Here is a 14,420-nt window from a genome sequence, read left to right as displayed (position 1 = left end):
GGTGGATTGGAGGCCAGAGAGGGGAGGGGTAAAGAGAATCAGAGGCTATCCTGCCTGTGGAGGGAGGAACGGAAAGGAGCAGCGTGGTGACCAGGAAATGTGTCTTGAAGTAACGCAGGGCTGGAAACTAGAAGACAATGGAGCCAGGTCTTTGAGACTCTGAGGGAGGAAAGGATTTCTGTTCAGAATTCCATACCCAGCCAAACTGTCAATCATGGGTGAAGCCTGAACAAAGACATTTGCAGACACTTCCGCATCATTACCAGGAAACTCCCAGAGGATGTAATTTTCAAAAATAAAGAAATAAATCAATGAAGGGGAGGGGAGCCCTGGGATCCAAGCAATGGGGAATTCAACATAAAGGAGAAATGATAAGGAATCAAAATCTTGCTTCCTGATTGTGACGACCTTGCCATGAGAACATGCCTCTTGCAAAGGATCTCCTTCATCCCTCTGAAGAAGAGAAGAGGAAACCCCAGCAGAAGCACCTCGTGCAGAGCCCCAATTCCTATTTCATGGATGTGAGATGCCCAAGATGCTATAAAATCGCCAACGACTCTAGCCACACACAAACAGTAGTTTTTGTGCGCTGGTTGCTCTACTGTCCTCTGACAGCCTACAGGAGGAAAAGCAAGGCTTCCAGGAGGATGCTCCTTCAGACAGAAGCAATACTGAAAGTACCCTGCATCAGAACGAATGGGAAAACATCCCAATAAACACATTTTGGATATCAAAAAAAAAAAAAAAATCAAAATCTCCAGAAATACAAGCACAAACATCCAGATGTTCAAGCTCACACCCATGTGCTTTAGGCATATGGAGGTAAGTGCTAGAAGAGACAGAAGGGTTGAACCTAGCTGTCCATGGAAGCAAGAATCTGAAAAAGGTGGGATACAGGACTGCAGCTTTTATTATAGGGCTCACTAAATTTTTTATTCAGATACTCTAAATATATTATTTTGAAATAAATACACATGTCTTAAAAGTACATCAGTAGAATAAAGAAGTGCTGTTGTGGGATATGGCTTGGTTCCCATTTCCTTTTTCCAGAGATTCAAGCAAAGCTAAGCTTGGCTTGCTAAGTACTATTGTTTGTCCCACTGCTTTTACAGTTTGTTTTTGTTTCTGCTTGACTTTTTTTTTTTTAAGCAATACTGCAGCCAGACAGGGTCATTTATGAGGTTTAGGATTATTTTCAGGGTGCACATTCTGGGTTTAAGTTCTGCCTCCTCTGCAAGACTAGATGTGTGGCCTCTGGCAAGATTCGTAACCTGTTGGAATTCCATTTCCCCTCCTTCATGAGAGTCCTGGAGAGGACAGAGTGAGATGCAGCCGTGAGCAGAGTGTCAGTTACTTAAGAGCCCATTCATTTCAAGAATAATGAATATAGGGCTTCCTTGGTGGCTCAGTGGTAAAGAATCCAGCTGCCAATGCAGAAGACCCGAGTTTGATCCCTGATCCAGGAAGATCCCACATAACCGCAGGGCAATTAAGCCCGAGTGCCGCGACTACTGAAGCCCAGGAACTCTAGGGCCCGTGCTCCACAGCAAGAGAGTAGCCCCTGCTTGCCGCAGCTAGAGAAAAGCCTGCACAGCAACCAGCACAGCCACAAAAAGAATAATTAATATATTGGGCAACTTTAAAAGCTCCCATAATGGAGATGAGATATCAAAATGCCACCACCCTGACAAATCACATCTCCAGGCATTCCTGGAGGAGTACACCTTCCTGAACAGGCTGTGAGGTGGGGAGCGGAGGGTGGAACTTGTCCCCTGTATGTACCCCCAAACCCGAGTGGCACCTTCTCTCCCTTCCAAAGCCAAGTGGGTCTGTGGTCTCAGCAAGTCCAGGCAGCCTGGCTGCCAAGCCTCTAATGTCTGAGCCTCTGAACCATCCCTCATCTTGGCAGACAAGGGACAATCAAGATCAAGTGCTCCTTGTGGAAACTACTTACGGAACTCATTAGACGGTTCTCTGCCAAACCAGGCACGCCCAGGCTGGTCCACCCACTGCTCTGCCCAGAAGGTCTTTTCCCACCCTAGTTTCTGCACGTCTCCAAGCCCTAGCAATCTGTGAAAGCCCAACTCAAATGACACTTCCTCCACGAAGGCCACCATGACTTCACCCCCACCCACGTCCCACAAATTCCTCAGGAGTGGATCCCACCCCTCTTTTAATATTTAATAGATCTTAGTTTTCGTCTCTCCTTCCAAGAGGCTCTGCACAGCATAATTTTAAATCAGATTTTATATTTTTATTGGAGTATAGCTGTTTTCCCGGAGAAGGCAATGGCAACCCACTCCAGTACTCTTGCCTGGAAAATCCCATGGACGGAGGAGCCTGGTAGGCTGCAGTCCATGGGGTCGCTAAGAGTCGGGCACGACTGAGTGAGTTCACTTTCACTTTTCACTTTCATGCACTGGAGAAGGAAATGGCAACCCACTCCAGTGTTCTTGCCTGGAGAATCCCAGGGACGGCGGAGCCTGGTGGGCTGCCGTCTATGGGGTCGCACAGAGTCGGACATGACTGAAGTGACTTAGCAGCAGCAGCAGCATGGCTTGTGGGGTCTTAGCTTGCCAATCAGGGATTGAATCGGAGCTACAGTAGTGAAAGCACCAAGTCTTAACCCCTGGACCACCAGGGAATTTCCCCTAAATTAGACATGTTTAATCCAGGGTTTTGAGAGGTGGGAATTCTCTTTATTTTCAATGTCCTCTAATGGTAATCTAGCATTTCTTTCCATTACAAATGGAGAAAAAACACACCACAGTGATATTAGCCATAGCTGTGACTTGTCACTAATAAAAATGACAGATTTTTCATAGCGTATTACAGAAATGACAGAGAACTTGAAATATGCTTACATCCATCACTGTCTCAAAAACGCAGTAATTCTTAGGCCTCCATCAGATCTTGTTATTTGTTCTTGTGTTAAAGAAACACAGATATAACTTTATCACAAATTTGTTTTCTTTATATTTTGCACCTGTATTTCAATGTAATTGATTGCCATGGCACCCTGTGCATTTTATTTTGTGCATTTAAAAGCATTACTCTGGGGACTTCCCTAGTGGTCCAGTGGTTAAGACTCCATACTTTCCCTGCAGGGGGCATGGGTTCGATCCCTAGTCAGGAACTACAATCCCACAGGCAGCATGGTGCGGCCAACACATAGAAAAATAAATATATAAAAATAAAAGCGTTACTCTGGAAAGACGTCTGAGACTACATTAGGCTCGGAGAAGGGCCCTGGAGGAATAAGAAAGGCTAATCCCCACCTCTATGTGGATCAACCCTCTCCATCTGTGTATTCCTTCCACTTTGGCCTCTCATCAGCAGGAGGTCTGCAGGCCTGAGTGTAGGAAGCAGTGCCTCAACTACTTTATTTTTTTTAATGAATTTTTAAAATTTAATCTTATTTATGTATTTTTGGCTGTGCTGAGTCTTCATTGCTGCTCGGGCTTCTTCCTAGTTGCAGTGAGCGGGGGCCACTCCCCAGTTGCGGTGTACAGGCGTCTCTCCCTGCAGAGCACAGGCTCCAGGGGGCTCGGGCTTCAGGAGTTGTGGCTCGGTCATCGCGGCTCCTGGGCTCTGGAACACAGGCTCCATAGTTGTGGCGCAAGAGCTTAGTTGCTCTGTGGTATGTGGGATCTTCCAGGATCAGGGATCGAACCATGTCTCCTATACTGGCAGCGGATTCTTTACCACTGAGCCACAAGGGGAACCTGTTTTCTGAACTTTTAAAATAATTACAAGTTTACAGAAAAATTGCAAAGATCACTCAGAATTCCCCTATACCTCCCTCCCAATTTGTCCTTTTGCTCATATCATGACTATGGTACATTTGTCACAATGAAAGAGCCAATATTGATACATTCTTATGAACTATATTCCATAACTTATTTTAATTTCCTGTTTCCCCCTAACATCCTTTTTTTTTGTCTCAGGAACACGTCCAGAATACACAGGACATTTAGTTATCATGTCTCCATGGACTTCTCTTGGCTGTGATAATTTTTCAGATGGAAAGTAAACTTTCAGGGAAACTGCTTCTGTTTGACAACCTTGAGAGTTTCAAGGGGTTCTGATCAGGCGCTGTGTAGACTGTGTCTCCATTGGGATTTGTCTAAAGTTTTAATCATAATTAGAGTAGGGCTGTGAGTAGGAAGACCACATCATATCAACGGTATTTACTGCCGAACATGACATCCCTGTTGATGTTGACCTTGATCACCGGGCTGGGCTGGTTTTCATCACTGTACCCTGTCAAGTTACTCTTCTGCTCCCTTTGGAAGGAAGTCACTCTGCAACCTCCACACGTGCAGAGTGGGAAGCCACTCTCCATCTTGGAGAATGTGCCAAAGCTGCTTAGAATTCCTCTGTGGGAAATTTGTCTATTCTCCATTTATTTATTTATCCAGAGATTTATTTATAACAGCATGAACTCATAGAAGTTTGTTTTATACTTAGGGTTACAACCCAGTGCTCCTTTAGTTATTTTGTTGCCATTCTATTCTTTTTTTTAACATTATGGAGGTATAGTTTACATATACTAAAATGCACCATTTTAAGTGTTAATTACACTAGTCTCAGCGAACATCTCCATTTGGGGAACCCACAACCCGAGCCCCTGGCACATCACGTGAGTGTCCATGGGCTGGAACTGAATTCGTAGGACAGTGGACTTGGAGGACATCAACTTCCCATTTTAAGTTTAGAGAAGCCCAAGTTTCCCACCGAAGGTAAATAGAGTCACTAAGAGGCAAAAACATATGCCCTCTGCCCTCTCTCTCACTGCCCTTTCCTCCAGGAGCCCCTAGGGGTCAGACTGGGGCCCAGAGGCCACCTCACGCTGTCCGGGACGGGGCCGGGTACTGGCCGGCCTTTTGCGCTCGGGGGCGGTCCGAGCCGGGGGCGGGCGGGGGCCGGACCCTTGGCCTCTGTCCCAGGGGGCGGCGCCGCGTCGCGAATGGTCCGGGTCCCTCCCAGGCGCGAGCGGCGCAGGCGGTGCGCCGCGGCCGCGGAGCCATGGACGGGAGTGGGCCCTTCAGCTGCCCCATCTGCCTGGAGCTGCTCCGGGAGCCGGTGACACTGCCCTGCGGCCACAACTTCTGCCTCTTCTGCCTGGGCGCGCTCTGGCCGCACCGCGGAGCGGGCGGCGCCGGCGGCCCCGGAGGCACGGAGCGCTGCCCGCTGTGCCAGGAACCCTTCCCCGACGGCCTCCAGCTCCGCAAGAACCACACGCTGTCCGAGCTGCTGCAGCTCCGCCAGGGCTCGGGCCCGGGGCCCGGCCCCGGCCCGGCCTCTACCCCGCCGGCCCCGGCCCGGGCCCCCGAGCCGGCAACACCCAGCGCGCCGCCCAGCGCCCCGGAGCCGTCGGCTCCCAGCGCGCCCGAGTCATGGCCGCCCGGTGAGGAGCCGGTGCGCTGCGATGCGTGCCCTGAAGGCGCCGCCCTGCCCGCCGCGCTCTCCTGCCTCTCCTGCCTCGCGTCCTTCTGCCCCGCGCACCTGGGCCCGCACGAGCGCAGCCCCGCGCTGCGCGGACACCGCCTGGTGCCGCCGCTGCGCCGGCTGGAGGAGAGCCTGTGTCCGCGCCACCTGCGGCCGCTCGAGCGCTACTGCCGCGCCGAGCGCGTGTGCCTGTGCGAGGCCTGCGCCGCCCAGGAGCACCGGGGCCACGAGCTCGTCCCACTGGAGCAGGAGCGCGCGCTCCAGGAGGTAGGGCGCGGGCGCGGCGGGCGGGCGGGGGCGGGTGATGCGCCTCGCGCGCCGGCCGAGGACCCCTCATTGCCGTCCTTAATTCCCCTCTCTAACCTGAGGATCTCTGCGGTGCCTTCCAGCCCTGACCGTCATCCGCTCACTGTGGGACATTCCTCTCGGGATGAGAATGGGGGTTGGAGGGACCCAGTGAGAACTCGAAAAGGATGCAAAAATCGGGCTGGAAGACTGAGGCTGGGGCGGAGCCCATGGGGTGGAGGTGGTTAAAGGAGCCTGGTGGGGTCCGCAGGGTCCCCGGGGGGCGGCTGGTGCCTTGGCCAGGCTCCTGCCGGTCCCGCTCAGATCTGCCAGGGCTGAGGGACTGGATGGGTGTGGCAGACGACAGGAGTGCGGTGGAGGGTGGGCTGAGCACACAGACCGCCCTGTCTGGCTGTCCCGGGGGCTGGTGGTGGGCGCATGTACTGGCTGTCCAGCCGTTACCTCCGCCCCCAGTTTCCTTTGGCCCCAGGCCTGGTCTTGGCGCCTCTGGCCTTGGGATTTTCCGTCTCTCCTGCCTGAAGTGGTGACTCATAAGACCCAGGGGATTTGCCCGGAATCCCCATTTTTCAGGCTTGGATTGGGGACACAGACTCTTGGGGGACAATGATTCCCAGACCTTACGCAGGGCCCCTCCTCACTTTCTGCTTCTTTCCCGCGGAGGGAAGTTCTCAAATCACAATGAGCAACATGGTGGACCCAGAGGGCCCTGGACTTGCTCACCAGTCAAAGAGGGGGAGGCAGGCAGCCCACGGCCCACCAGCCTGCCCTCTCCCGGACATTCCGAAAGGGCACCAGCCTGGGCTTGAGGCCCCTCTGGTATATCATCACCACTCCCAGTCCACCTGGACCTGGATACCACTCTTGGTCACCCCCACCTCCCCCTCGGTGAGGCCCGGGACCCTACATCTAGACCCCTTTCTCCTCGAGGGTGTCGTCCACAGGCCGAGCAGCCCAAAGTCCTGAGCGCTGTGGAGGACCGCATGGACGAGCTGGGCGCAGGCATCGCTCAGTCCCGGCGCACGGTGGCCCTCATCAAGGTCAGATCCCGTCCACCCCAGGCCCTGTCCACCCCTGCTGCAGTCTCCCGGTGCTGTGAGCTTTCAGCATGGCACCGTCCACCCCAGAGAAGCCCATGCCCAGGGCGTGGCCCGGCTCCACTGAGCATGCCTGTCTCGCCCCTGACCTGGCACAGACCCAGGGCAGTTCGGGCTGGTGCCTCTGTCCACCCCCCGCCCTCAACAAGACCTGGTGGGAAGACGGGGCTCTGAGAAGGTGGCCAAAACGTCTTCGGGGCGTTCTCTGTCCTCACTGCCCGCCCCCCACTGTCCTGTGCAGAGCGCAGCCGTGGCAGAGCGGGAGAGGGTGAGCCGGCTGTTTGCCGAGGCTGCAGCCGTCCTGCAGGGGTTTCAGACGGAGGTGCTGGGCTTCATCGATGAGGGGGAGGCGACCATGCTGGGCCGCTCCCAAGGCGACCTGCGGCGGCAGGAGGAGCAGCGGAGCCGACTCAGCAGGGCCCGCCACAACCTCAGTCAGGTCCCCGAAGCCGACTCGGTCAGCTTCCTGCAGGTGAGGGCGGCTCTGCGGGCGCAGCGGGCACCGAAGCCGCAGGAGGAGGCTGCGGGGGGCCGCCTTCGTGGCTGTGCCCGCCTCCTGGCAGGCTGTCTGTCTCATGCCCGGAGGAGCTGCTATGGCCGGCTCAGCCTTAATGGGCATCTGTCTGGCACAGGAGCTCCTGGCACTCAGGCTGGCCCTGGAGGAGGGGTGCGGCCCCGGGCCCGGACCCCCGAGGGAGCTCAGCTTTACCAAGTCCTCCCAGGCTGTGCGCGCGGTGCAGGCCATCCTGGCCTCGGCCTGTTCCAGCCAGTGGGAGCAGCTGCGGGGGCTGGGCGGTGACGAAGACGGGCTGCAGAAGCCAGGCACGGAAGGTGGGTGCCCCCCGCAAGTGACTCACCCTTCCCCAGGCTCCCTGCACAGGGCCCCAGGCCCAGTGCCCACTCAGGAGTGGAGGATGGAAACTGTGCCTAGCACAGGGTAGGACCCCAAATCCTGCCAGGGACTTGAGCCACCACCCTGTAATCACTAGTCAGCCCCTTTGGCCGCAGCCCTGTCCTGGCACACCCTCTGGCTTCGGAGAGGATGAAGCCCAGGGAGGACATGGGACATAGAACGAGGACCAGGATGCGTATGAACACAGGGTACCGTATTTGGGCATGTGCCTGTCCCCAGGTGGCCTGGGGTGCTGAGAGGATGGAGGAGGAGGATTTCAATCACAGGTTCAGAGACGGGTTGCCTTGCACAGCCCAGCCACAGGCAGCTAAGGAGGCCCTCACCGACTGTCTCCTCTTCGGCAGCAGATGCTGAGTCCCAGGACCCCGACAGCACCAACAACCTGGAGAGTGAGGCTCCTAGGGATTACTTCCTCAAGTGTAAGTTGACACCTGGGCTTGCCAGGATGCTCACCTGGGCTCTCCCAAGGCTGCTCGGCTGGGCCCTAAGTGCCCATGGGCCGGGATTCCTGTCCCCAGTTCAGAGGGTGAGCTAGGTCAGCTCACGGGGGGCTCCCCGTGATGGCTGAATCATGCCCATTACAAAGGACTGGAGAGGTGTTTGGGGGAGGTGGGCCCCTCGGGGAAAGGCTGCCCCGCCTGACCTTGGACCTGAGCCCCGCATTTCTCTCCGGTCCGTGGGGGCAGTTGCCTACATAGTGGACTTGGACAGTGACACGGCCGACAAGTTCCTGCAGCTGTTTGGAACCAAGGGCGTGAAGAGGGTGCTGTGTCCTATTAACTACCCAGAGTCGCCCACCCGCTTCACCCACTGCGAGCAGGTGCTGGGCGAGGGCGCCCTGGACCGGGGCACCTATTACTGGGAGGTGGAGATCATTGAGGGCTGGGTCAGCGTGGGGGTCATGGCCGAAGACTTCTCCCCACAAGAGCCCTACGACCGGGGCCGGCTGGGCCGCAACGCCTACTCCTGCTGCCTGCAGTGGAACGGACGCAGTTTCTCCGTCTGGTTCCACGGGCAGGAGGCACCCCTGCCGCACCCCTTCTCACCCACCGTGGGGATCTGCCTGGAATATGCTGACCGAACCCTGGCCTTCTATGCCGTGCGGGACGGCAAGATGAGCCTCCTACGGAGGCTGAGGGCCTCCCGGGCACGCCGGATTGGCACGCCGGCCTCCCCCGTTGACCCCTTCCAGAGCCGCCTGGACAGCCACTTTGCGGGGCTCTTCACGCGCAGACTCAAGCCTGCCTTCTTCCTGGAGAGTGTAGACGCCCATCTGCAGATCGGGCCCCTCAAGAAGTCCTGCATATCCGTGCTCAAGAGGAGGTGATGCAGGGGCCTGGGGCCTTCTCCCGCTGCTGACCCAGCTCCTGGGAAGCTGGCTTCTCTGCACCCCTGGTTTGAACCAGAGAAGGCAACAGCCTCGGACCCCCACACATTCCCCAGCCTTCTGATTCCTAGAGGCCTCCACCTTCTGTACCCAAGGCCTTCCACCTCTCAGGGAGGAGGCCCCCCAGACCCTGTCCCCCTGCAGGCCTTGTTTCTGGGAGAAGGAACCACAGCTTGGACAGTTCCAGGCTACCCTGACCCCTCCTCTCCCAGGTTCCTGGGACAGTGCCTGGCACATAGTAAGTGCTCAATAAACGTTTGGTCTCTGAACGGCTCCCTTTTCTGCCCTTTTCTCCTGCGTGTGTGCTTGCTCAGTTGTGTCCCACTCTTTGTGACCTCATGGGCTGTAGCCCTCCAGGCTCCTCTGTCCTTGGGATTTTCCAGGCAAGAATACTGGAGCGGGTTACCATTTCCTCCTCGAGGGAATATTCCTGACCCAGGGATCGAACTCGCGTCTCCTGTATTGGCAGGTGGATTCTTTACCACTGAGCCACCTGGGAAGCACTCTTCTCTGCATCCACCAAGAATCCCCCGTACTTCCCATCTTTCCTGAGCTGGTCTTGAAAGGCAGGAGAAGGGAGCAAGGCCCTGGTCCCAGGATTCCTACTGGGCAGGAGAGCCCTGACCCAGGAAAAGGAGGCTGAAACCGGGTGCCTACCCTTTGCACACCCCCTACTCCCAAGTTCTGAACAGGGAGAGCCAGAGGTGGCTTCTCCCAGAGGGGCCCACCCCCACAGTCATTCTGGCTGCCCACGTATCTGCTTTGGATGGTCTGGTGCCCACCAGCTATTTTCATCCTTGTTGCTATAGCCTAGTTCTGGAACCTGCCGAAGGGTGTCTGCCCAAGATTCAACACAGACCTCACACTCCGCAAGAGCAGGGCAGGACTCCTGGGCGTGGGCAACAAAGTCTGAGACTAGAGCTGTTTTCATACGCACACCTTCTCAGCTCATGAGGGCTGCGGCTGAACCGACCCCAGGGTGTGGCTGGAGCTGGGAATGTCTTCCCTAAAAGGACCTGTCTCTTCCTTTGGAGGCTGCCTGACATCTCTGCAAGCAGCTGGGCGGCTGGAACCGGGCTCAGCCTCCACGCTGGGGAGACCCTGGGCTCTGTGCCCCAGTAGAGCCTCTGCCTCTCTCCCAGGAAGGTCCAGGGCCCCCCTGCGGCCCTAGGACCACTCCCCCACCCCACCCCATCCCAGCTCGGGATGCCTGCATGCTGATTTCAAGGCAGAGAACTTGCTCCAGAGGCTACAAGGTGTGTTCTCAGGTCAGCCTCCGCCCCCCGGGGTGGGGGTGGTTCTCGGTGACCTCAGGTGCACCCCAGGGAGGGCCAGCCTGGATAGGAGGGGCAGACAGAGGCCTCTGAGCCCCGGGCCTAAGGTCAGGCGGGACAATGGCTGAGTTATACAGCCAGACAGCAAGGCCATACAAGTCCTGCCCTGGCTGCCTCACCAGCTAAAAATAGCCCCTCCCACAGAGCCTGCTGGTGCCCCACAGCCAGGATGTTGTTTTTCCGGGCGGGGCCTGCTGGCTCCTGGGGCTCTGTGTTCTCGGCACCGTTTCCTTGACAGCCAAGGGCCCCAGCTCACCGGGGCCGGGGGGCAGATGGGGGAGGCTGTGCCTCCACGTTGCTGTGGCAACGTGGACCAATGGGGAGTCCCCTCACCTCCGGAACCCTCCCACCTTTCACAGAGCCCCGCCCACCCCTGCCCTGGCACGCCCCATCCCGCTCCTCTTACAGAGAACACTCAGGCCCCTGATTCTGCAGGGTCCCGGCATGCCACCGAAAGTGAGTTAGCTGGACGGGGCGCCTGCACAGGACTGGTGCTTCCTTCCTGCAATTCAGGCCTGACTAGTCAAGTCTGCAGCCACAGTATCCCTGCCACTTGCAGAGCGACTTTGTTGTTGTTCAGTCTTTGCGACCACATGGACTGTAGCCCCACATGGACTGTAGCCCACCAGGCTCCTCTGTCCCTAGGATTTCCGAGGCAAGAATACTGGAATGGGTTACCATTTCCTCCTCCAGGGGATCTTCCCGACCTAGGGATCGAACACGCATCTCCTGAATTGGCAGGCAGATTCTTTACCACTGAGCCGCCTGGAAAGTTACCAGAGTGACTGCCAGCTTCGAGACTCACAGAACCTTGTACACCTCAATCTCAGATCCCAGTGTTAACATTTACAGCTCAGAGCAGGGGACCGGCTCACCCAGGGCCGCACAGTTCACAAGAATTTGGCTGAGGCTGACCCCAAGTTTCATTGTCATCCCCAGTCTAGAGTATTAGCTGCAACCCTGCACTTCCTCTCTGATTGTAGGATCATACTAGAGCTGGAGAGATGTGGTGTATGTGAGTGTCTATGTGTTTCTGGGTGTATCTCTTTGCCTATGTGTGTGTTTAGGTGTCTGTGTGTGTCTGTGCTTGTATGTTGCTTGTGCATTAGTGTATAGGTCTGCGTGTCTGCCTGGGTGTAGTTGTGTGTGTGGATACAGCCTTAGTGACTTTTCAAACATGCTCTGAGGACATCTGGAGTTCTGAGGAGGGACACTGAGGCAGGGCAGGCTGGCGGGGTGGGAAGGGATACCAGGGGGCCAGCCCCTCATCGGCCCTGCCAACGCTTTATAATCAGAACAGATTTTATGCAAGATGACTTGCAAAAAAGAGAAGCTATTAAAAAGACAAAGGTTAGAAAACCATTGATCTAGTCCAAGCCTTCTTTTACCACCACCATTTGCAGATGAAGAAACTGAGGAATGTGCTTAGAAACGTCTACACACACACACACACACACACACACACACACACACACAGAGGCTGATCCCCAGTGCTGTCGCCTGTGGAAGAGCTGCTCCCAGCCCAGACCCCAGTTTCCACAGCCACCAGAGTCCTTTCTTCCAGAGCGGCCTGAGGCCCTGTGGTTTCTGAAGCTCCCGTGGGAGCCAAGCCAATAACAGACATTGGCAGTGTGGGAAGAGTGTGAAGGGTCGTCGGAGGCTGCGTTGCTATTAGCCGAGTCTGGCTCCTTTGGGCCAGGCGGGGAGCCAACCGCCACTTGAGCTTTGTTTCTGTGGGAAAATGAGCCCCAGAATTCCAAACAACAGGCTGATCAATGGACTCAAGCATCTCTTCCCTCTTGGCAGATAGGTCCTCCACCCCTCCTTGCTCCCACCATCCCCCCACCCCTGATTTCAGGAGGAAAGGGGTAGACACATCCTCCTCCCTCTCCTCCTCCTCCAGCCCACTCAAGGAACTCACAGAAGTGCCTTTCTTCACTTCCCAGGCACAGGGTGAGGCTGGACTGAGACTGTGGCTGAAAATGAAGGCCTGGCCAGGAAGATGGGGCTGAACTGGGAGGGGCAGAGGCTTGCAGTTGTCTCTGCTGTTGCTGGGTTTTCTCCCCTGGGAAGAAGATAGCATTTAGCTGCAGGGTGTGTGTCCCATTCAGCCCCATACCTCTCCCCCAGATCTGCATTCCCTGTCCACCGATGCCAAATAGAAACATGGAGACAGAATTTGGAGGAAATAGAAAGATGGCTTACAGGCTTCCCTGGTGGCTCAGTGGTAAAGAAGCCGCCTGCAAGGCAGGAGACATGGGTTTGATCCCTGATCCGGGAATATTCCGCATGCTGTGGAGCGACTAAGCCCACAACTATTGAGACTGTGCTCTAGAGCCCAACAGCCGCAACTACTGAGCCCGTGTGCAACTTCTGAAGCCTGCATGCACTAGAGCTTGTACTCCTCAACAAGACAAGCCATGGCAATGAGAAGCCCGCGCGCCACAACTAGAGAGGAGCCCCTGCTGTCTGCAACTCGAGAAAAGCCCGCGCAGCAACGAACACCCTGCACAGCCAATAAATAAATTAATTAATAATAACAACAATAAAAGGAAGATGGCTTAATTCCGCTGCCATGCATGGGTAAGACACAGCAGGCTGGCACCTCAAGGACTGTACCCACCTCCTAGGAGAATTGAGAGATGTTATATAGCCTGGATTTCATGGTTTTAGGGTAAATGATAAAGCTCAAAGTAATAATGGTCTTGTGTTTTTCTTCTTGCGTTTTTTCAAAAAAGTCCAGTAACTGGCTTTGTCTCTGGGTCATCTGCCTTTGACCTTCTTTCTAAAAAGCAAACAGTGATAAGGGGTGATTTGCTTCAAGAGAGAGCTAACACCAGGTTCAGGATGCAATAAGCATAGCATCAGGGGGCGATAGGTTAGCTTTGTGAAGGACAAATCTAACAGACAGTATAGATTAGTGACAAGTAAAATAAAACTAGGAGGATTAAGCCTTTCAGGCCCATTTACGTTCCTTCTCTTGCCTGTTCACCATTCTCTTTACTTAAACACTTCATTTCCATTTTTGCTGCAACACACTCAACATTTGATGCCAGTGTTCAAAATCTAGAATACGAGGTCACTCTTTTTCTGCACCATCACATTTTCTAGGAGATGCCTGAGAACTGCGGGAGGTCCTGAGCGGTCCTCACGGGCCCCACCTGGGTGCAAGCCTCAATCTGCTTCCCAGCATTGTCAGCGAATTGGCCGGGGAGGCGCTCACAGCCCGAGCACGGAGACAGGTAGGAGGTAGTCTTTGAGGTCCTGGGTACTTTGTCTGTAAATGATACTCAGTTTTTAATTTTACTCTGTAATATCTCTGATTGACTATAACGTAAAGAGTAGCACTTCTCTGCTTCAGCATTGGAGAAGAATGGTTTTGTGTGTGAGTTCCGGAATCAGAAAGTCTGGGCTAAAAATTCCACTCTGGCCATTTCCTAGCCATATGCCTTTAGGCAGGGTACTTAGCCCCTTCTGTGCCTCGATTTCCTCACTAGTAAAATTGGGATAATAATAGAAGAGCAAGAACTTCCCTGGCGGTCCAGTGATTAAGACTGCTCGCTTCCAGTAGAGGGGCTCAGGTTTGATCCCTGGTCAGGGAATTAGGATCCCACATGCTGCTTGGGGAAGCTGAAAGAATAACAAATAAGTGAAATAAAAATCTGTGAATCTAGACTGCTAATGATTGGTACTGGGTTTTAAAAATAATAGTGAAGTGAAGTCGCTCAGTTGTGTCTGACTCTTTGTGCAGGCTCCTCCATCCATGGGATTCTCCAGGCAAGAATCCTGGAGTGGGTTGCCATTTCCTTCTCCAGGGGATCCTCCCGACCCAGGGATCGAACCCAGGTCTCCCACATTGCAGGCAGATGCTTTAACCTCTGAGCCACCAGGGAAGCCCAAACTGAACAGTAAAAGAGACAATACTGGAAACCACT

At 54.9% G+C, this 14,420-nt stretch overlaps 1 protein-coding gene and 1 pseudogene across 2 annotated transcripts; both read left to right on the top strand.

The window, feature by feature from the left end:
• The first annotated feature begins 422 nt into the window (after positions 1-422).
• On the top strand, positions 423-675 carry LOC120866780 (annotated as a pseudogene).
• Positions 676-4,978: 4,303 nt separating this feature from the next.
• On the top strand, positions 4,979-9,420 carry TRIM47 (tripartite motif containing 47). 2 transcript variants are annotated; one of them, XM_040244573.1, is made up of 6 exons: positions 4,979-5,718; positions 6,699-6,794; positions 7,093-7,323; positions 7,484-7,682; positions 8,109-8,183; positions 8,451-9,420. In XM_040244573.1, exons 1-6 carry the CDS (start codon positions 5,029-5,031, stop codon positions 9,089-9,091), a joined length of 1,932 nt encoding a protein of 643 aa, XP_040100507.1. In that variant the 5' UTR covers positions 4,979-5,028; the 3' UTR covers positions 9,092-9,420. The 2 variants fall into 2 exon arrangements, with proteins under 2 accessions (XP_040100507.1, XP_040100508.1); XM_040244574.1 differs by having other exon boundaries at positions 4,980-5,718; positions 8,112-8,183.
• Positions 9,421-14,420: the final 5,000 nt, after the last annotated feature.

The sequence above is a fragment of the Oryx dammah genome, unplaced genomic scaffold (assembly GCF_014754425.2).
Source record: "Oryx dammah isolate SB20612 unplaced genomic scaffold, SCBI_Odam_1.1 HiC_scaffold_8, whole genome shotgun sequence".
NCBI lineage: Eukaryota > Metazoa > Chordata > Mammalia > Artiodactyla > Bovidae > Oryx > Oryx dammah.
This window is presented reverse-complemented; position numbering and strand designations above follow the sequence as displayed.